General features: G+C 42.3%; 1 protein-coding gene and 1 long non-coding RNA gene across 2 annotated transcripts; both read right to left on the bottom strand.

The window, feature by feature from the left end:
- Positions 1 to 952: 952 nt before the first annotated feature.
- LOC144492620 (borealin-2-like) lies at positions 953 to 4917 on the bottom strand. The gene is made up of 6 exons (XM_078210836.1): positions 4839 to 4917; positions 4623 to 4684; positions 4458 to 4532; positions 3840 to 3930; positions 1752 to 1838; positions 953 to 1031 (listed from the first exon to the last, which is right to left on the bottom strand). Exons 1-6 carry the CDS (start codon positions 4902 to 4904, stop codon positions 969 to 971), a joined length of 444 nt encoding a protein of 147 aa, XP_078066962.1. The 5' UTR covers positions 4905 to 4917; the 3' UTR covers positions 953 to 968.
- A 4754-nt stretch (positions 4918 to 9671) lies between these two features.
- Positions 9672 to 14252, bottom strand: LOC144492621 (uncharacterized). The gene is made up of 3 exons (XR_013497612.1): positions 13976 to 14252; positions 13299 to 13427; positions 9672 to 9701 (listed from the first exon to the last, which is right to left on the bottom strand). It is a non-coding gene; the product is annotated as an uncharacterized LOC144492621 (long non-coding RNA).
- Positions 14253 to 23791: the final 9539 nt, after the last annotated feature.

The raw sequence follows: 23791 nt of genomic DNA, 5'->3' as shown, positions 1-23791 counted from the left end.
CAATTGTGCCACAACAGCTAGAAAATTCCAGTCCATAACTCCTAACCACTCATTATTTAAATGCCTACAAATTTTGTTGGATCCCCTCATGTTGTTGACTCCACACTTTCACCATATCTTTTCCATTTATTTGGGAACTCTGGGGCTAAGGTTGAAAAGGAACACGAGTATATCTTAAATAACCCCTCAAGGCAGCTGAATCATCTGGATGAAATCTGTTCATTGAATCTGCCCTCTAACAAATCCAATTGTGTCTTGTTCTTTTCCATAACATGGTGATCCCTATTCACTACTGACATTTGATCCACTTTGCCCACCTCATTCTCAAGAACCAGGTCCATCAACCTCAATGCAACTCTTTGGCCAAATGTCCCATTTGGTTCCATAGTGCTGTGAAATCCTTCAGGATGTGCTGACAAAGATGCAATCAAACTCATGAAACCTACAAAATTCCAAAGGATTGATAGGGTAAAGTGTAGACAGATTGGAGGGCACAGTCTCAGGATTTAGGACAGATGAGGAGAGATTACTTCACCCGTTTAGGAATCTTCAAATGCTTTACTCCTGAGGGCTGTGGATACTCCATTTTACATTTAAGGCTAGGACAGAGATTTTTAGTCTCGGAGATGGGGAGCAAGCCATGATCACATTGGCATGGTCTACTCCTGCTTCTATTGCCAATCCAGTGACAGTTCAAACAGGATGTGGTCAACCTCCAGCCCTACACCCATAACCTGTCTGGTCAAGAAAAGTCAGCTATGCCTTTAGCAAACCAACCTCAAGGATTCAAGCAAAAGGGCAGTGCCAAATGGTTGCAAATCTTTGGGAGGGATCCAAGTAAGGGGGCCAATGAACAATACTTGAACCCTAGTAGGTGGACAAAAATAAAACAGACTTTAATGTGGGTATATATACACAAATTCTAAAAACAAAGCTACTAAAATCAAAAAAATCTCTGCAGGATCTTTTCAAAGGCTGTTGGCATGTTTTGCACTATTTTTGGCTTTTTCACACAAAGCAGTTAGGCGGGTCTGTTGAGAAAAAAAACGGTTCATTAGGAGAAAGCTCAAGCTCCTTCCTGGTACTTAATTTAGCAATTGGGAACAGCCAATCTGACACACTTATACCAGTTATGCAAGCATATTAGCTGTTAGAGGCTTCTCTTCCAAAAAAGGTTTGATTTGGAAGATGTTGGCAATTTATGAAGTGGGTACACATTTTCCTGCAAATTTCTACACACAACTGGACAAGTTCCTGGGTGCAGCCAATATGGTTTCAGACAACTGAAGTGTTGAAAGCACCTCTAAACCTCACTTTCAGGGGAATTTGCCAGTTACTTTTCTGTAGCCTACAGCTTGAATTTTTGCCTCTTCTGGGAGATGTGACGAGCATGCAAATATTAGATTCAACATGACTGATTGGTGGACCAGCTAGTCCAAGCTCTTTCTGGCAAAAAAAAGGCTAATATTCCCAAATTAGGAAGGGCCATGACTTCCATCCCCAAGTGTCAGATAGGGATGAAACAGGAAGGAATTATTTTGCAGGACTTGATACTGTGCTGTTGACTATATCCTAGGTCAACAAGTTCTTAAAAGCAGTCAGCTAGCAGTGAAAGACTTTCACTAATGATTGAATTACATTTAGATTCTTGGTGAGTTATTTGCAGCCTCCCTTGTTTGTATACTATGCTCAAGTAGACATTTTAAAAATTTCTAGAGCATTTGGATGGAAATTCAGATAAAGAAACTTACCACTAGCAACTGAATACCCTGAAGAGCATGTGGATCAAGTGACTGCACATCAATGTTATTTACTTCCTCACCAACTGCACTGATTGCCTAAGACAGACATTATAACTTTAAGACATGTTTTGTAAATTCATCTTTCACTTTTCTAAAACTTCTAAAGGGTTACAGAACAAAATCACTAGTTCCATTCTTTTATAAAAAGACTTGATACCAAGGAAAAGTAGGCAAAATGGTCAAGCTTTGCAAATGCATGAAAAAAAAAATCAGGTGAAGTAAATAACTATGCCCCATAAAACATCTAGGAGCATTTCACCAAGGTGTTTATTCAGATATTTTCATGTCCCCAGTTTGAAAGACCAGCTGAGCAAAAGGGAAAGCGAGTCACTAGTTGTGACACTCAAGGGAAGAAGAATGGCACCAACATGAAATTAGCTGAAGATGGGCAAGAATTTGGCCAATCTCACACCAAGCTTCAGACATGTATGGCAGCACAGATAAGTGCAGTATTCTGTGGAATTTTGATGAGAACGTTTCTGAAAACCAGGAGTATCCAGCAAATCAAATACGAGGAGGAGTATCTCCAGGCAGATTCACTCAGATCATGTGGTAGCAATGGGAGGTTTTAAGGGTTTGACAAGCTTTCAGCAAATTATCCATTGTTGAAATGCCAGGCCATAGTGAGCAGCAGGTATTGTGGTTTGTGTTAAAACCCATATCACTGGAAAAGTAGGATAGAGGTGAGGGGTGAGCAGAAGAAAGAAGGGAAACTACCAGGAGCTTCATGGGTCATTTGCAATTGCTGCTGGAGTCAACCAGATGGGGAAGTGGGTTAACACAAGTGTGCCATGCAGAAGAGAGGGTATCTTCAGAATTCAGCCACCCGGGAATGCTCGATACTAGAGAGAAGTGTCACTTGAGCAAAATACTAAGGCAAAGTGATGAAGGGACTGTCCATAGTTGCAAGCATATGCAGGAGGGGTCAAGAACAGATAATGTTCAATGAGAAATATAACAGGTAATAAAAGAATTGATATGGTTTTGGAGCACATTGACTAAATAGCAGCAAGGTGGAAAATTATATTTGTGGTTGAAAGAATAGGGACAAGGTGCCATCTCAAAGTGATGAAAAATTTTGCATTGGATATAGCTATTTGGAGAAATGAAGGGGAAAGTTAATCCCTCCCACCTCCAAGTGGGATATACAACAAGATAGAAAAAAGGGATTAAATTAGAGCATAATGGTAAACAAAAGAACATAGGATGAGCCATGGCAAACATCACAACACTTGAGTGCAACAGCAAAATCTGAGCCACAATAGGGGATATTTGAGCAGATGAACAAAAATCAGTCAGAAGTCAATTTTAAGGAGCATCTTAAAAGAGGGAGAGATTTAGAAGGGGAAGTGAATTGAAGACTGGCAGCAATAGCAGTGCAATTAAAACTGAGGATGCTCAAGAGGCTGGAATTATGAGAGCAGACTTAGAAGGATTATGAGGATGAGGAGACTAATGAAAGGGTATGAAAACAGAATTTTAAAAATTAAGGTTCTTGCAAGTGCGAGCCAATGTAGATCAGCAAGAATAGGGGCAATGGGTAACCTTAAGTTAATGGGGTAGGAGGAGGAAATGAAATGAGAAAAGCCAGCCGGGGAGCTTAGAAATGTCAAGTCCAAAGCTACAAAAACATGGAACATGTGTTTTTTGATCGAGGAATGGTATTGGTATGGAAATGTGATGGCTGAAAGCTCTACAAGGGATTAGGGCACAGATAGATCTGTAAACAATATGTCAACATACAGGGGCAAGGCAATATTGAGTTCATGAAAAAAATCAAGGCCAAATGAATATAATTTGTCTCTGGGCACCCGAGTCTGAACATGGTTAGAATTTAAAGCAAAGTGATAGCAGGAATTAAAATGCTACTAAAAAGTGGGAATAAAGTAAAAAAAATGAGATTAAGGTAGACAGCCATCAAGGGAGTTTGGCAAATATGATGCCAAAAGCTTGCCTACATGAAGGAACAGGTAGTCTTAAATTACTTAAAACATCTGTCCTGCATTTGAATCCAAGTCCTTGAGGTGGTTTACTTACCTGCCCATCAGCCAAAGGTATCTTAATGAATGGTAACATCTTATCCACAGATGCTGAAGGATATGAAAATTTCTGTACTTTTCTTCCAGATCTAAGAAAAAGCAGTTAGCTTACAATTAATTGAAGTATTTGGTATTTTGCCCAACCAAAGCTTTACATCCAACCCTTTGGATATTCTTCACATTATGGACACATATGGACTAATAGTTCCCCAATTGACAGAACATTATATACCAAAGAACCCAAAATGACCAAAAATATAATAAAATTAGAGAGAGTGGAGGGAAGAATGAAATGCTCTCCACTGCAAAGAGATTGGGGTAGGGAAGCAGTTAAGAGCTGGATTGTATAGCTAGAAGATTCACATTTGTGCCAAGAATCCAATGAGGGTGCCAATGCTGTCTGGGGCAGTGGGAGAAGCTGGAAGCTCTTCAGTCTATATTTTCTTCATCATTCTGACGTGATGTTATTTGATTCATTGAGGATTTTACCAAGGAGTCCAAGAGTGCTAAGTGTTAATTTACAAGAGTCAGATCTGTGCCAAATGGAGTGTTATTTACAGTTCTGGCTTAACAGCATTCCTTCATCACCAGTAGCTACAATATTAAAAACATTTACTTTTTGTCACCAACAGATGGCTTCTTTGATTCAGCTCCTTGACTTGAAGGCTTCTTGGTGCACAATATTGGACCACTGTACATTAATTTAAGAAAAAAAATACATTGAACAGCAAATACTAACATGCTGTGCAAAATGTATGCAAGTTTCTACCTTGAAATATACCTTGTAAAGACCATTTCTTTGTCATTGGAGAAAGAACTGGATTTTGGCTTGGTCTGAGGTACCTGAAATAAAGTTATCATGGATGGCATATGTACCAGTAGCAATCCAGCTGCATGATGAGCATGTGCAACACAATTTATTTTCAAAATGTTCACTTTTAGTGTATTTTTATATAGCTCCTTTATCTACCAAGCGATCAAAAAAAATTAGGCTTACTTTTGGAACTGTGCAGTATTTTGCTGTAGTCAACCTAGCTTTGCATTTTGATTCTGAGTGTTCCATTTTAGAATTGGAAGCCAATGGAGCTTTGCCTGAAAAATAAATATTGTATCATCCACATCAAGTTATCCAGAATCAACTTCACATTTAACTTTCCCTTAAGAAAAAGGAAAACAACAGCACGTATTTGAACTTGCCTTTTTTCTTTCGTGTCCTAACAGGAGTGGTCATTACCCTTTCCTCTGGATAATCAGTCTGTGAATGTGAGCAAATGGTTTCCATCAGTTATACACAATAAAACTTAGAAAATCACTGATCTTTAGTCCATGCCTTTCCAATCACACTGCTGGCCACCAATCCAAAAATTACCACCTACATACTGCACAATTGATTCACTGCTCTTCCCCCTCTCTACTGCAAGATCATAAACTCACACTGCTCTTCCTCTCTACCACAAGATTATAACTCTCACTGCTTCATTATGTGGTTTTATACCCATCTGTCCCACTCAAGCAATTGCATCCACTTTTCTTGTGCCTTCAGCTGCTGCCAAAACCTCCATCCATGCCTTTTGTTATTCCAATGAACTCCTGGCTCACTGCCAACATTTTAATATGACCAAATTTGCAGAGGGTAAGAATGGGGGAAATTAAGATTCATAAATGAAATTGGGGTAAAATTGTCTGAAGGGATGTTTTGATAGACGAATTAGCATTCCTGAGAGAAAAGCAAGTGCTTACCTATGTGACTAGGGTAGAACAATGGGGTGAAGGAGTGACTTCAAAAGGAGAGATAAATTGGTACTTGCATGCTAAAAGCCAGGACCACAGTGGGTAAAATCAAAGGGAATGAATGATATATCCATAGAATAACTGGAGAAAGACAGCAGTAGAAGTGGCTACCATCACAGCCACACCCAGCCTCAGAAAACTGTCCCCTGAAAACAAGTTATTGCTAAAGGACAGCTGGCTAAAATCCCAAAACACAGAAGATTACACCTTGATGGAGATTGAAGACAGTTTTCCCCAAACATGAACAAATAACTTGTGGGTGGTAATTATCTGTTGGATATAGCTCAGAGTCATACAAGATTGGATGTTATTTGGGAAACAGGGGCATCTCAAGTTCAGGAGTTGTAGGTAGTTGGGAACAAAGGGGTAACTTCATGTAATAGTGTGTAGCCATCAGTGTGATTAAGTGCATCATAGTCCTTGTGTATTTTTCTTTAAAGTTATAAATATTCTTATTAATTGACCACAAAATGACTGGACCATTCCTCCCTGGTTTGCACATCTTTTCTCACATATCAAATTGAAAATAAACTACACTAAGAACTGGTGTTTAAAGTTACCTTTCTGGGTTTTGGGATATTCATCAACAGGGTTCTTCAAAGTCATCCAAAACTTCCTTCTTTAAATCTACCTCTGACCAAGCTTTTGGGTCATGTAAATCTGATATCACATGTGGCTCAATGTCACATGTTGCATAATGCACCTGTGACATAATGCGCCTGTGACATGCTTTTGAGATGTTTCATAGATAAACAAATTGCTGCCTGCATGATAGCCAAACTCTTACCCCATGCACAGACATTATAGTCAAGGTAGCTGGGCTCCTACATATGCAAGGGGGCAGCACAATGGCATAGTAAGCACTACTGCCTCAGCACCAGGGACCCAAGTTCAATTCCAGCCTCAGGTCACTGGAGTTTGCACAATCTCCCTGTGTGTGTGGATTTCCTCTTACAGTCCAAAGATGTGCGGGTTAGGTTGATTGGCTATGCTAAATTAACCCTAGTGTCAGGTGGAGTGGCAGGGTAAATGTGTGGGGTTATGGGAAGACCCAACATAATCCTGGGTGGGGTGGTGGTCAGTGCAGACTTGACAGGCCGAATGGCCTCCTTCTGCACTGTAGGATTCTATGATAAGCTTCCCACAATTCAACTGCAAATACAACCAGATATTAAACTTACTACAGCTCGACAACATTAAAAGGCAAACATCATTGGTCAGCAGTTATCAATATGCCTCTGGCATTAACACCCTTCCTGCACACTCAGTAGATTTATCCAAGTTCCATTACCAGTTGTCCACTTGTACCCTTTCACTATTCCACCTTCCCACCACCACCTCCCTCCCGCCCCCCCCCCCCCCCCAAACAAGTTCTCTTATGTGCTGAACTAATTGTAATAATATTGTGCTTAAGAAATATATGAATATCATGTTTGAGGGATATATTTAAAATCCAGCCATTTTACACTGCCAATTTGTCTGGGCCCCAGGCAGCTCACATGCTGAGAGTGCAGGCTAATGACTGATGCATTTGTTTTAAGCCGAGTTAATGCAACTTTATTTATATGGTTTTTCCCTTGGGGTTTTGACGAGATTGATTGATAGAGTCATGTGCTGGTGGGAGGAGTCAAGTTTGCAGGGAATATTCATTTAAAGCCAGTTTCTGAAAGCAGCAAGAGATGTCTTTGTCGCTCAAAGCTGCTGTTTGGGGCTGTCAGAAGATGGGTGTCTCTCTCCAGGGGTGTTTAAAAAGCTCTAGGACTGTTAACAAATACAAGCACACAAGCCTGCGTTGCAAACTGACTTTAAAGAAGGGTCAAGACTGTAAGAGGAATATTGCTTAAATTGGAACTCAGGGATAGGTTAGCAATTAAGAATTGTACATCGTCACATTTAATCATTGTTCAAATGTTAAACTCATTCATTTGTTACAGCTAAACCTTGTTAAGCAAAATAAAATTCATTTTGATAAAAGCTTCCAGTAGAATCACACCTGGAGTGAAACACCTTATGATTTGGGGTCTAGTCTAACTTAATATACCTTTGTTTCGGATCTCGTAGCCCAACATAATCCAAAACTCTGCAGCCATATCCTGAATAGATTAACCCAGAGAATCCCTATAAATGTGAAAAAAATCATATAGCCCATCAGGTTTGCACCAGCTCTCCAAAAGAGCATCCCACTGGGTCCCTGGCACTGTGATGCAGCAGTAATAACCAGTGTGCCACCCTATTAAAGTGGAATGTTACAACTGAGGGATTAATGTTTGCACTGGAAATTCCAGGAAGATTCCCATCCCCATTGGCTCAAAGCTATCTTCTTCCAGAGCCAAGACATCTTCTCTGCCCCCCATCCTGCCCCCCCAACAGGATATGGCGCTAGACTCATTGATCAACAGTTCCAACGCGCCACAGCGAAAAACCGCACCGACCTCCTCAGAAGACAAACACGGGACACAGTGGACAGAGTACCCTTCGTTGTCCAGTACTTCCCCGGAGCGGAGAAGCTACGGCATCTCCTCCGGAGCCTTCAACATGTCATTGATGAAGACGAACATCTCGCCAAGGCCATCCCCACACCCCCACTTCTTGCCTTCAAACAACCGCACAACCTCAAACAGACCATTGTCCGCAGCAAACTACCCAGCCTTCAGGAGAACAGTGACCAAGACACCACACAACCCTGCCACAGCAACCTCTGCAAGACGTGCCGGATCATCGACACAGATGCCATCATCTCACGTGAGAACACCATCCACCAGGTACACGGTACATACTCTTGCAACTCGGCCAACGTTGTCTACCTGATACGCTGCAAGAAAGGATGTCCCGAGGCATGGTACATTGGGGAAACTATGCAGACGCTGCGACAACGGATGAATGAACACCGCTCGACAATCACCAGGCAAGACTGTTCTCTTCCTGTTGGGGAGCACTTCAGCGGTCACGGGCATTCGGCCTCTGATATTCGGGTAAGCGTTCTCCAAGGCGGCCTTCGCGACACACGACAGCGCAGAGTCGCGGAGCAGAAACTGATAGCCAGGTTCCGCACACACAAGGACGGCCTCAACCGGGATATTGGGTTTATGTCACACTATTTCACATAAATATTTCTGCTTTTTTCCTCCTGAGTCTTTATCATGCGATCCTAGAATCAGAATTTATGTCACACTATTTGTAACTCCCACAGTTGCGTGGACCTGCAGAGTTTCACTGGCTGTCTTGTCTGGAGACAATACACATCTTTTTAGCCTGTCTTGATGCTCTCCCCACTCCCATTGTTTTGTTTCTTAAAGACTGGATTAGTTGTAAGTATTCGCATTCCAACCATTATTCATGTAAATTGAGTCTGTGTCTTATAAGTTCTGTTTGTGAACAGAATTCCCACTCACCTGAAGAAGGGGCTCAGAGCCTCGAAAGCTTGTGTGGCTTTTGCTACCAAATAAACCTGTTGGACTTTAACCTGGTGTTGTTAAACTTCTTACTGTGTTTACCCCAGTCCAACGCCGGCATCTCCACATCATGACCCCATCCTCTTGACAGATCTTTTGTTTCTTTAAATCAGCACATTTTCCACCATCATTTTTGTTGCATAATCATCTTCCCTCCCCAATCCAGCTGTTTCTGTAAAGCTAAAGGAACCCCATGTTTCCATCTACAGATATTTGCCTGACCAGTGTCACCATCAGCTGCTGTTTTCAACTTTGCAGAATCTGCAGTATTTTGCTTCTTTAGGGGAGGACTTGTTTACCTTGACCCATAAAAATCTGCCCCAGGGTAGTGATTTATTCTGGTTCTTAACACTTTCGTCTTGAAAGATTTCTAAACTGGTTAACAAATGTTTGCAGCCACCTAGGACAGAATATTCAGAACTAAACAGCAGTAGATTTGTTATATCATAGCCTTCAGTTTTAAATACACAACTCCAGAACTTTAATGAAATGAGATGTGAACGCTGTGCCAGAGAGCTAAATTAAAGCGTTAGCAACCCAGTTCTGTAGAGAAAATTCAGAAAACAAGTTCCTCACCAGCACAGCAGCAGTTGTAACTTGATTTGTTCCTCCTGCAACTATACAAGGCATAGAGTTGAGATCGAAGTGAAAAGCAGGCAATACAAATCATGATACACAAAGACCTGGAAACACAATCACCTGGGTCACAATTATACTCAGATGGCACCATGTCAAATTCAGTTGCATGACATTTCAGAATTTTAAGCAATTCTTATTAGCATTTTGAGATTACATCCTATATCCCGACCTATTTGCAATTGGGTTGATACTGAATAATTCATAGAGGCTTAATAATTAATGTTTTATACACAAGATTTCATGATATTTGTCCATGTGTTAGATCACATTCTGCAATTCCATACATCTTTCCTGACATTTGTCAATTTTCTCCCCTACCCGCTTCCTAGCTGAGATACAGCTCCAAAGGTGCAAGTTCTATACCCATATTTGGTACTTCACCCAAGCAGCCATTCTTCATACATGGGCCAGTTTATTAGGCAAGGGTGTGGTGAAAGAAAAGGAACATTACCCCCAAAAGACTTGCGTGCAGCATCAGTAGCTGGATATGGAGACCCAAGAATACCCACACCAATTGAGGTCGTTCTCTTTGCATCCTTGTGGCAAGCTATTCACCCTGGATCTTAGAGACACTATCCCACGTGGTTTAATCTGAAATTACTAACTGGGGACTGCAATGGGTAGCAGGGTACAGTTGCAAAGTCCAACCAAAGCCTTAAAAACAACAGTTGCAGGAGTGCAATGGCACAGCTTGGTAGGAATAGGGAAGCCTTGGAGTGACTGAATGGGGTAGAGGGATCTGGGAGCAAAGGTACACAAAATCACTAGCACTAAAGACACAGTTAATGCGGCTCATTTTTCAATTCTATCCACAAGGTTAACTTGGAGGTTCCAAACCAGCCATGACATTAGTAAATGGCAGAGTAGGAAGGGCCAAGTGGCTTGCTCCAGTTCCAAAGTCCTATGTTGCTATGGAGAAGGAAAGTTGATGCCCATTCCCTAGAATGGAGGGGGTGGGGTGACCTAATGGAGGCATTTAAGATAGCATTTCACATAGTGGAAGTGTCTGTCTACTCAGGGGTGGGAATAATGAGAACTACAAAGGTGGTCATTAATAAATGTAATAGGGAATTTAGGAGTGTTTTTTTTTTAAACCCAGAGAATTGCCAGAAGTGCTACCACAGGCTAAAGGGACCAGCACAGATGCATTGACAAGGTACTAGAACAGTAGTTATAAAGGAATAGAAGGATATGACAACGGGATTAAATAAGTGGTGGGAAACGTGTAATTATCTGGCTCAGTGCTACATGTTTAATTTTCTAACCTAGATTGACACATCAAGAGTAAGGAAACCAGTGCAATCACAAGGGTTTGAAGCCCAAATTGGGAGTATAGTTTTGGTCTTCCTGAAGGAAACTTGCCTTGAGTAGAACATAGAACAGTGCAGCACAGAACAGGCCCTTTGGCCCACAATGTTGTGCCGAGCTTTATCTGAAACCAAGATCAAGCTATCCCACTCCCCATCATCCTGGTGCTCCATGTGCCTATCCAATAACCGCTTAAATGTTCCTAAAGTGTCTGACTCCACTATCACTGCAGGCAGTCCATTCCACACCCCAACCACTCTGCGTAAAGAACCTACCTCTGATATCCTTCCTATATCTCCCACCTTGTAATAGCTCCATCCACCCGAGGAAATAGTCTTTGAACGTTCACTCTATCTATCCCCTTCATCATTTTATAAACCTCTATTAAGTCTCCCCTCAGCCTCCTCCGCTCCAGAGAGAACAGTCCTAGCTCCCTCAACCTTTCCTCACAAGACCTACCCTCCAAACCAGGCAGCATCCTGGTAAATCTCCTCTGCACTCTTTCCAGCACTTCCACATCCTTCTTATAGTGAGGTGACCAGAACTGCACACAATATTCCAGGTGTGGTCTCACCAAGGTCCTGTACAGTTGCAGCATAACCCCACGGCTCTTAAACTCCAACCCCCTGTTAATAAAAGCTAACACACTATAGGCCTTCTTCACAGCTCTATCCACTTGAGTGGCAACCTTCAGAGATCTGTGGATCTGGACCCCAAGATATCTCTGTTCCTCCACAGTCTTCAGAACCCTACCTTTGACCATGTAATCCACATTTAAATTTGTCCTACCAAAATTAATCACCTCACATTTATCAGGGTTAAACTCCATTTGCCATTTTTCAGCCCAGCTTCGCATCCTATCTATGTCTCTTTGCAGCCTACAACAGCCCTCCACCTCATCCACTACTCCACCAATCTTGGTGTCATCAGCAAATTTACTGATCCACCCTTCAGCCCCCTCCTCCAAGTCATTAATAAAAATCACAGAGCAGAGGACCAAGCACTGATCCCTGTGACACTCCGCTAGCAACCTGCCTCCAGTCTGAAAATTTTCCATCCACCACCACCACCCTCTGTCTTCGATCAGACAGCCAGTTACCTATCCAATCGGTCCCTCTATCCCACATCTCCTTACTTTCATCATAAGCCGACCATGGGGGACCTTATCAAACGCCTTATTAAAATCCATGTATATAACATCAACTGCCCTACCTTCATCAACACACTGAGCTACCTCCTCAAAAAATTCAATCAAATTTGTGAGGCACGACTTGCCCTTCACAAATCCGTGCTGACTATCCCGGATTAATCCGCATCTTTCTAAATGGTCGTAAATCCCATCCCCAAGGACCTTTTCCATCAATTTACCAACCACTGAAGACTAATCGGTCTATAATTACCAGGGTAATTTCTATTCCCTTTCTTAAACAGAGGAACAACATTCACCACTCTCCAGTCCTCTGGCACCATCCCCGTGGACAGTGAGGACCCAAAGATCAAAGCCAAAGGCTCTGCAATCTCATCCCTTGCCTCCCAAAGAATCCTAGGATATATTTCATCAGGCCCAGGGGACTTATCGACCTTCATTCACTCAAGAGTACAACAATGACTCACTGTACCAATTCCTGGCAAGAGATTGCCCTACGACAAGTGAGTAGACTAGATTTAGGGGAAATCTCATAGATAAGTTCTTAAATGGCTCGAGCAAGCAGATGTTTATCCTGACTGTAGTGTCTGAAATCTCCAAACTTAAATAAGCATTCCAGACAGCAAGAAGAAATTACTTCACCCAAAAGGATAAGGGTTGTAATTCTTTGAAATTCAAAGCTATAGATGCTCATTCAGTATATTCAAAATATCTTCTTGGACACAACAGCAGAGTGGCACAACAGTTAGTCATCCAAGCTGGAAATTGGCTGTCTGTGGATTCTGCACATTCTCCCCATGTCAGTGTGGGTTTCCTCCCACAGTCCAAAGATGTGCAGGTTATGTGCATTGGCTATGTTAAAATGCATCTTGGTGTCAGGGAGACTAGCTAAGGTAAATGCATGGGGTTATGGGGATAGGGCCTGGGTGGGATTGTGATCAGTGCTGACCCAAAGAGCAGAAAGGCCTCCTCCTGCACTGTTGGATTCTAGGATTGTTATACTAGTGGAAATTGGGGAAACATAGCAAGGTGTGGATGAGGAACCATGGGACAGTTCTTATACTAATTTCTTAATACTATGTAAATACAAAGTAAATTCATACAACACAAGACAAATTACCAAGAAAATCCTTTAGCTTTATTTGTTTGATTGCTGCTGGCATCTTTAACAAGTAGACAGCCAGGACACTCCCAACCATGTCCATGAGTTTTCCAAAAGATTGTTCCATTTCTCTTATTTTCTCATTTGCTGCAAAGGAGGAACAAGCAGTTAGTCCTGCTTTGTGAACAATGATGAAAGCAAATGTTCTTAATTCAATTAGATCGCAATTCTAATGGTCATCTGTTTAGTGGATCCCTCAATCTTTACAAGCTTTAACAGCAGCTATCACGTGGGCAAGAAATGGTCGAGAAGAAAGTGGGTCAAAGATTGTTTTCCCCAATGGCGAACATTGCCAGAAAGTGGAGAAAGGTGGTGTTGTGATAACCCATTTTTTCCCCCTCTCCAAGCAGAGAAACTAATGAAAATAGCACCCAAGTAAAAATTAATGGTTCAACGTTAATACAAGGCACAGGCTCATGTAGGTAACGTCCCACCCTAGAATTAAAAATAATCGTAGACGTGTAACATTGAGGCACAGGGAGCAAATAAACCACTCAATAACAATTTTAGAAAAGCTCTGATGAGACAATGCAAACTTTGTTTTTCCTTTCTGGTCTACTGAATATTTCCAGCAACTTTTTTTTTTGCAAAATAAATCACAGTTTGGACTATTCGGCTAAGAGAATCGAACCTACCTTTCGCATCGAAATATTTCATAAATAGTTGTATTCTCTCATCTTTCATCTCCTGCGAGAGGGTGATTGTCGCCGATTCCTCATTGTCCCAGCAAGGAGAGTTCCGCTTCCCTCTGCTCCACAACGCCATACTCAGCAGCTACCGTCAGCCAGTCACTGAGAGATTGCTAGTTAACTCCCTCCTTAATGTTCTTCCTATTTGTAATGGCTAAGAGTAATTGTCAAAATTGTGCGAGAGCTGTAATCGTCACAGATACACTTGTGGATTTGACATTTCTCATCTGGAACCTTCATCGATTCATAAATTGACTTTGTTGCTAAACAGAATTGTTTCCCTGCCATTTGATTGGCTTAGGACCCTTTCCCCATCCCAGGTAATTCCCATATTTGGAGACACCTGTAATACTGGAATGAGCAAAAGTGATCCAACTCATTAGCCACCAGCCAATCGCAGCTAATGGGAATCCAAATGTGGCTACTTGCATTTTTGATAAGTTAATTAAAAAGTGAGTAGCAGACGCTGTCATTAACCATGTGATTTTTGATACTCCCATTTGTTATGTGAACTTTAACCTTTTTGTGTATTTATTGGTGAGATGGTGTGACAAAAAGCATGAAATTTGCAAAGCAGAAGCCCTCCCCTGTTCCATTGGAAATCTGGCATAGGCAGTGTGGTGCAGAGAAATTGGGTCACAGTCTGGCAGTATCTGTGGCCTTAATGACTTTGCATTTTACCTTATCTAGATTGTGAGAGGTTGCAGCCCCCCTTCAACTTGTCAATTTGTGGTTGGACTTCAGTCCCCTGCTCCTGATCTTTGACCACCTGGTCTGGAGCCCAAGGATTGCCTCCTGTGTCTGGTCTAAGTGCTTATCATCAGCTGAGAGAGACAATGGCATAATAGTATACTGCCGGTATTAGCAATCCAGAGACCCAGGGTCTGCTAACCAGGGTTTGAATCCCATCAAAACAGATGGTGAAATTTGAATTCAATTTTTATTGCAAATCTGGAACCATGAAACCATTGTTTATTGTTGTAGAGACTAAATGTTCACTAAATGTTCCTTTAAGGAAGGAAATCTACCATTCTTACCTGGCCTCCATGTGACTCCAGATGGACAACTCTTGAAATGCACTCAGTTCAAAGGCAAATAGGGATGGGAATAAATACTGGCCCAGCCAGTGACACCCACATCCCATGAATGAAAAAAAAAGTCCAGGCTCACTGACTCTGACTCTCTGCTTCCATTCCATGGCTATATCTGTAATGTGGTGCCTACACATTACTTGGGGTCTTTTGCAACCGGTGGGTGCTGCAGGAAGCTTGTGGTTGATAGTGTAAATAAATTGTTTATTTTGAAAATTTTCCTTTTGGCATTTATTTGTGACCCTTTTTTAAACCGCAGGGGGCACTTTTGTTAATTGATTTTGATGATACTGTCATCCTAATTGGCAATTAAGAGTCAAAAAGTACAGGGATGTGAATGTTTTTGACGTGTGTGGTTACTGTTTTTTGGTTGCTGTTTACTATGCAGCATGGGTGAAAAACTCTCAACTGCAGTATCTTGGAAGCACCAACAACATTAGATCAGAATGACTAGCTCCACCAATCAGAATAACTGCTAGCCAACAGAACCAAGCAAGCCCAAACAAAACTGACAGTTCCAATGGAACACATAATAGCAAAGATCAAGCAGCATCTCATTGCACTCTGGATGGAGAGCAGAGCAGAGCTTGGTCTGCTCTGCTCTCCATCTTGCTGGACAGAAAGTTAGAAGCTACACTAAGGTGTGCTGTGTCCGATACGTTCATGTCAGAATGTCAAATATTGGTGAAAGGGACAGCATAGGGGTGGCTGTTTAAGTAAATGTACATTTGTGATATGTTTACCTGTATTGGGCATATGGAGTTTTCTAATAATATTAGTGCATGGGAGGTACCTATATCACATGGACAGCTGTGGTTCAAGAAGGGTAGCACAGTGGTCAGCACTGCTGCCTCAGCGCCAGGGACCCGGGTTAAATTCTAGCCTTGGCTCACTGTCTGTGTGGAGTCTGCACATTCTCCCCGTGCCTGCGTGGGTTTCCTCCGGGTGCTCCGGTTTCCTTCCACAGTCCAAAGATGTGCGGGTTAGGTTGATTGGCCATGCTAAATTGAACCTAGTGTCAGGGGGATTATAGAATCATAGAATCCTACAGTGCAGAAGGAGGCCATTCAGCCCATCGAGTCTGCACCGACCACAATCCTATCCAGGCCCTAACCCCGCAACCACATGCATTTACTCTAGCTAGTCCCCTTGGCACTAAGGGGCAATTTATCATGGCCAATACACGTAACCCACACATCTTTGGACTGTGGGAGGAAACCGGAACACCCGGAGGAAACCCACACAGACATGGGGAGGATGTGCAGACTCCACATGGTCAGTGACCCAAGCCGGGAATCAAACCCAGGTCCCTGGCGCTGTGAGGCAGCAGTGCTAGCCACTGTGCTACCGTGCTGCCCCGATTAGCAGGGTAAATATGTGGGGTTACAGAAATCGGGCTTGGGTGGGATTGTGGTCGGTGCAGACTTGATGGGCTGAATGGCATCCTTTTGCACTGTCGGGATTCTATGAAGGCAGCTCACCACCACCTTCTCAAGGGTAATTGAATGCTGACCTAGCCAGCAATGCCCATATCCCATGAATTATTTTTTTTAAGTGGTGTTGCCAGCACCAAATTGTGCTTAATCAATGATTTTTATTTGACAGCACTGACCTAATCATATTTCTATTGCTCAATGCAGCAAGGAATCCTGAACATTGTTACTGAAGCCACAAGATCACCGCAGAATTCTCATTAATTTTAGGTAATTAAATAGATTTGATTAATTAGGAACAGCCAGTCTACAATATCTGTTACCTTTTAGAAGCCACTTTGATTTATTAATTTAGCTGTTCTTGTCATGTTGAGCATTACTAAATACTGTCAAAAAATTATTTCTCCAGGTACAAACTGTATCATGCAGATGACCAGATAACTTGGGCTGTAGTTTCATTGCTTATACCTATTAAAACTGGAATGAATTGCAGTAGAGAAATTGAATAGGGGACTTACTGCAGTCCCCTCATTCCTACCAACATTATTGTAAACTTCCCTCCTCTTCTCTCCTTTCTCTCTGTCACTGTCTCCACTCCTCTCTTCTCCCCTTCTCCTTCCTTCTCACTTCCCTCCTTTACTCTTCCCCTCTCTCTTCTCCCCCCTCTCTCTCCTTTCTCCATCTTTCTCTATCTTCTCTCTGCCTTTCTCTCCTCTCCCCCACCCCTCTCTAAATTGTTAAATAACTATTTATGGTCAATTATGTGGGAAGAGCATTAAATGGCCTGGCAGACATCTTGATTGAACAGGATTTATTGTTAACTTGACTACTCTGATATACTACAGACGTTCGCTGCAACTGATGTAGAAATAGCCAACTCCTGAGTTATCATAAGGGCCTTCCCTATACCACAATACTAAATATCAATATTCCAAGGCATAATTGTTCAATGTATATACTCTTCATTGCCTATTGCTTCGCATTTTTTATATTCCTTATTCCAAAACAGGCATTTTCACAACAATTATTGATATTTAATGATTCCAGTCAAAAATTGTTCAGTTTAGTACTGACTGTAGGTCAAATGATATTCAGTAAGCTTTTAAAATGGAACAAAGTGTAGCCACTCATTTCTCAGCTTTTTAAAAAATATACAATTCATTACTTGCAAAAAGTAGACGGTAAATGTACGACTTAAGCGTGAAATAAAAATAGCTATTTAATGTTCCAAGCATACAAACATGTATGCGTGACAGCTGTTTGTACATTCATGCCCTCTGCTTAGGGACACTTTATTTTTAAACAGTGACTGGAGTGCTTGCTGACTATGGAAGTAGCTGCGACAGTGTCCAGCTGTAATTCGCCTTCACTTTTAGGCAGACTGAATAGAAATACTTTAAAATGTAATGTAAATTAAATTCAAAGCTGCTATGTGGGGGAAAGTAAATTGGGAATACAAGAAAAATATTTGCCTGTATGCCCGTCATTCCAGTAATTTCTCCTGCCAGTGTGGGCAATAATGCAATATTTACAATGCCAATTCACCTGCCTTTTAACAATAGCATCTGTTTCATTCAAATAACAGATACGAGATATTGAAGTATAATATCTTGTAAGCAAAACACTTGTGGTTAATTGATCCAACGTCATTCCAACTAAGATGGCAAGAGTACGAAGCATTCCGTGTATTGAAAATAATGTTTAATTCTTTTTTTAATGTGTGCTGACCAAGAACAGTGTTCCTTTCTCTGACAGAAGCAAAAAAAACCTTTCGCTTTCACATGGACAATTTTCATTCCTGTGGTTTTTAAAAATTTGTTTTCAGTTGATTTATGTTGGTGCTTGAATATTTTATTGATCAAAATGATAAAGCTAGTGTTTGGGGATGATTAACCCATGACATGGATATGTTAAATGACTTTGGAAGAATAAATCTTCTACTGAGGAGATGTGTATGTATTAACTTGACCATAACCTTAGACTACAAGCAAACCTTTGACTTAGTGATAGCATTCCTGTCTGAGTCAGAAAGTGAAGGCTTTGAACCCTATTACAGCCAATCCTGGTGAGAAGGGATTAGAGCTCTGGTGTGAAATCTGGATTAACATCCTGTGAGATATGCCCTTCTGGTAGGTGTGGATCCCCACATTTTAAGGGTTCTCACAATCTTACCTGCCTTATAGGAATTACTCATACACGGACAAATACAGCAATGGAAGGAGTGTTCATGTCATTATTTAAGGAAGGATTTAATTAGTTTGGAGGGAACTCAGCAGACATTCACCAGGTTGCTTCCTGGCATGAACAGGTTGTCTTATGAGGAAAGGTTGGGCCTTCACTGATTGAATTTGAGACGGTGACCTTATTAAAATGCAAGGTTATGAGGGGGTTCTATCGGGTAGGGTAGGATGTTTCCGCTCTTTGGAGAATTTAGAACTGAATGCAGAGTTTCAGAAGGGTCTCCTATTTGAGGTTAGGAGGAATTTTTTCTCTTTTTAATTTTTTGCAAACAATGAATTAATTTTTTACCCAGAGGGTGGTGACGGTCAGGAATGTGCTGCCTGGGAGGGTGGTAGAGGCGGATTGCCTCACATCCTTTAAAAAATACTTGGATGAGCACTTGGCACATCATAACATTCAGGGCTATGGGCCAAGTGCTGGCAGATGGGATTAGGTGAAAGTTCCGATGTTTCTAATGTGTTGGTGCAGATTCAATGGGCTGAAGGGCCTCTTTTGCACTGTATGATTCTATGAATATATTCAGGCTAAGTTAGACAGATCTGTGAATAATAGGAGTCAAGGGTTATGTGGGTAGACAAGAAAGGAGAGTTGAGGCCATAACCGGAGGAAGCACGATATTATTGAATGGCAGAGCAGTCTCCAAGGGAAAATGGCCTACCCCTGCTCCTAATTTTGTAGTATGTTTTTATTGCGTGTCAGTCTATTAATCAATCTACAGATCTTTTCGTTACTTCATACTACTCTCAACAAGGGAAGAATGCAAAACTAAAAAATCAGCAACATTCTTGGCAAAGCCAACATTTATTGTGCATCCTCCATTAGAACATAAGAACATAAGAAATAGGAGCAGGAGTAGGCCATCTGGCCCTTCGAGCCTGCCCCGCCATTCAACAAGATCATGGCTGATCTGAAGCGAATCAGTTCCACTTACCCGCCTGCTCCCCATATCCCCCAATTCCCTTATCGATCAGAAAACTATCTACCCGTGATTTAAACATATTCAACGAGGAAGCCTCCACCACTTCAATGGGCAGAGAATTCCAGAGATTCACTACCCTCTGAGAGAAGAAGTTCCCCCTCAACTCTGTTCTGAACCAGGCCCCCCTTATTTTGAGGCTGTGCCCTCTAGTTCTGGTTTCCCTTCTAAGTGGAAAGAATCTCTCCACCTCTACCCTATCCAGCCCCTTCATTATCTTATATGTCTCTATAAGATCACCCCTCATCCTTCTAAACTCCAACGAGTACAGACCCAATCTGTTTAATCTCTCCTCATAAGCTACACCCCTCATCTCCGGTATCAACCTGGTGAACCTTCTCTGCACTCCCTCCAAGGCCAATATATCCTTTCGCAAATAAGGGGACCAAAACTGCACACAGTACTCCAGTTGCGGCCTCACCAGTACCTTGTACAGTTGCAGCAAGACCTCCCTGCTTTTATATTCTATCCCCCTCGCGATAAAGGCCAACATTCCATTCGCCTTCTTGATCACCTGCTGCACCTGCAGACTGAGTTTTTGCAATTCGTGGACAAGGACCCCCAGGTCCCTCTGCACAGTCGCACGATGTAATTTTTCTCCATTTAAATAATATTCCAATTTACTATTATTTCTTCCAAAGTGGATAACCTCACATTTGCTAACGTTATATTCCATCTGCCAGATCCTCGCCCACTCGCTCAGCCTATCCAAATCTCTCTGCAGACTTTCCGCGTCCTCCACGCAATTCGCTTTCCCACTCACCTTCGTGTCATCAGCAAACTTGAATACCCTAGATTCAGTCCCCTCCTCCAGATCATCTATGTAAATGGTAAACATTGTTCTTGAATGTGATGGTGAGCCATCTTCTTGGGCCATGCAGTTGATGTGGTGTCAGTACATACAGAGTGCTATTAGGGAGGGAGTTCCAGGGGTTTGATCCAGCAACAACAAATGAATGGTGTTATGTTTCCAACTTAGAATGTGTGTGGCTTACAGGGGAATTTGCAAATGCTGGTGTTCCTATCTGCCTGTTGCACATGGTCTTCTAGCTGGTTGGGAGTTTGGAGGAGCTAGGGTGAGTTTCTGCTGTGTATCATGTAGAAGGTACACACTGCTACCACTACACATTAGTGGTGGAGGGAGAGAATGTTTAAGGTGTTGGATGAGGTGCTGATTAATTGGCCTGCTTTGTCCTGGATGGTGTTGAGCTTCTCGAGTGTTATTGGAGCTGCACTAATCCAGGCAAGTGGAGAGTTTGCCATCACACTCTTGATTGGTGCTTCATAGATGGTGGACAGAGTTTGGGGAGTTAGGAGGTGAGTTACTTGTTGCACAGTTCCCAGCCTCTGACATGTTCTTGCAGCCACAGTATTTATGTGACTAATCCAGTTAAGTTTCTGGTCGATGGTACTCACAAGATGTGGATTGTGGGGCATTAAATGATGGTAACATTGTTAAATGCCAAGAGGGGATGGTGAAGATTCTCTCTCTTGTTGGAAATGGTCACTGATTAACAATTGCATGGCAGGATTGTTGCTTGACACTAAACAAGCCCAAGCCTGAATATTGTTCAGACCTTGCTACATGCAAGAACAGATTGCTTCATTTTCTGATGTAGTTTGAATGGAACTGAACACTCTGCGACCTATTAGCAAATATTCCCTTTCGTAACGGAGGGAAGGTCATTTGTGAAGAAGTTGCAGATGATACGGCCTGGGACACTAACTGGAGGAATTTCTGCAGTGATGTGCTGCAGCAGGGATGATTGGCCTCCAAAAATCACCATTTCTCTGGAAAATGGGCACAAACTCATTCTGCAAAGCTTCCATTGCAGCAGGAAGCATTGTCATAGAATCATAGAAACCCTACAGTGCAGAAAGAGGCCATTTGGCCCATCGAGTCTGCACCGACCACAATCCCACCCAGGTCCTACCCCCATATCTACCCGCTAACCCACACATCTCAGGACATTAAGGGGCAATTTTAGCATGGCCGATCAACCTAACCCGCACATCTTTGGACTGTGGGAGGAAACCGGAGCACCCGGAGGAAACCCATGCAGACATGAGGAGAATGTGCAAACTCCGCACAGACAGTGACCCAAGCTGGGAATCGAACCCAGGTCCCTGGAGTTGTGAAGCAGCAGTGCTAACCACTGTGCTACCGTGCCGCCCTGTGGCAACCCTGTGCTACCGTGCCGTAACATTGTGAGTTAAATAATGCAGAATTGGCTTAACACTTTTCTGCACCATTTTCCTCCACTATTGCTGAGCATAAATGAAGTGCAAGACCTGCACTGAGAAAAAATAACATTGAACATTGCCTGACTGTAGCTGAGAAGAGAAGTTTAAATCTAATTTTGAAGCGAGAGAGAATGAATTTAAGGTATTTTTATTATGGTTCCCCTCACATGACAAAAATACTTTGGCAGGAGTATTTTTCACCTGCCACCCTATAGTACCCTTCGTAACAAGAGAAGGGATGACATATCAGAGCCTGTGTTATCACTCACATAGTTGGTTTGTGGCATGACCACATGGATTTGCATAGATTGGCTTTAAACGAATTGACAGTAGGAGACACCTACCCTATGCCCTCACCTAGGGAAAATACTTGAGAATCATCTTGTCCTGACTGGATAACAATGGATTTGATGCTACTTATTGTTGTTACTTAACTGTCCGATTTTTTGAAATGAAGAATATATTTAACTATATTCCTGCAAGGATGAAGGAAACATATGGCAAGTTTTGGGAACCTTGGATAATGAGAGATATCGTAAGCCTAGTCCAAGAGAAAAAGGAAGCATTTATCAAACCTAGGAGGCTGGGAACACACGAGGCAAGTGTGGAATACAAGGAAAGTAGAAAGAAACTTAAGCAAGGAGTAAGAAGGGCTAAAAGGGGTCACGCAAAAGCGTTGGCCAGCAGGATTAAGGAAAATCCCAAGGCTTTTTATACATACGTAAAGAGCAAGAGGGTAGCCAGGGAGAGGGTTGGCCCACTCAAGGACAAGGGAGGGAATCTATGCGTGGAGCCAGAGGAAATGGGCAAGTATTAAATGAGTACTTTGCGTCAGTATTCACCAAAGAGAAGGACTTGGTGGATGATGAGTCTGGGAAAGGATGTGTAGATAGTTTGAGTCATGTTGAGATCAAAAAGGAGATATTGGGGTTCCTGAGAAACACTAAGGTAGGCAAGTCCCCAGGGCCTGATGGGATATACCCCAGAATACTGAGAGAGGCAAGGGAGGAAATTGCTGGGGCCTTGAGAGAAATCTTTGTATCCTCCCTAGGGGAGGTCCCAGAGGATTGGAGAATAGCCAATGTTGTTCCTTTGTTTGAGAAGGGGAGCAAGAATATTCCAGGTAATTACAGGCCGGTGAGCCTTACATCAGTGGTAGGGAAATTATTGGAGAGGATTCTTTGAGACAGGCTTTATTCCCACTTGGAAATAAGTGGACGTATTAGCGAGAGGCAACATGGTTTTGTGAAAGGGAGGTTGTGTTTCACAAACTTGATTGAGCTTTTCGAGGAAGTGACGAAGATGATTGATGAGGTTAGGGCAGTGGATGTTGTCTACAGGACTTCAGTAAGGCCTTTGACAAAGTCCCTCATGGCAGACTGGTACAGAAGGTGAAGTCGCATGGGATCAGAGGTGAGCTGGCAAGGTGGATACAAAACTGGCTCAGTCAAAGAAGTCATGATGTGGAGATGCCGGCGTTGGACTGGGGTAAGCACAGTAAGAAGTCTCACAACACCAGGTTAAAGTCCAACAGGTTTATTTGGTAGCAAATACCATAAGCTTTCGGAGCACTGCTCCTGTTTGAGAGCAGATATCCACTCCATCTGACGAAGGAGCAGCGCTCTGAAAGCACCTGCCACAGAGGCACAATGCGCAAAAGTCTGTCTATGATCTTTCAGCCATAGTACACCAAGGGGCTGGAACTGTATCAAACCCTTCAGGCTGCATGCCTGACAAGGAATGTATAGTATAAAGAGTATTACAATTGTCCCGAGTG

The sequence above is a fragment of the Mustelus asterias genome, chromosome 4 (assembly GCF_964213995.1).
Source record: "Mustelus asterias chromosome 4, sMusAst1.hap1.1, whole genome shotgun sequence".
NCBI classification, from domain to species: Eukaryota; Metazoa; Chordata; class Chondrichthyes; order Carcharhiniformes; family Triakidae; genus Mustelus; species Mustelus asterias.
Note: the sequence above shows the minus strand (reverse complement) of the source record. Positions and strands in the feature narration are given on the sequence as shown.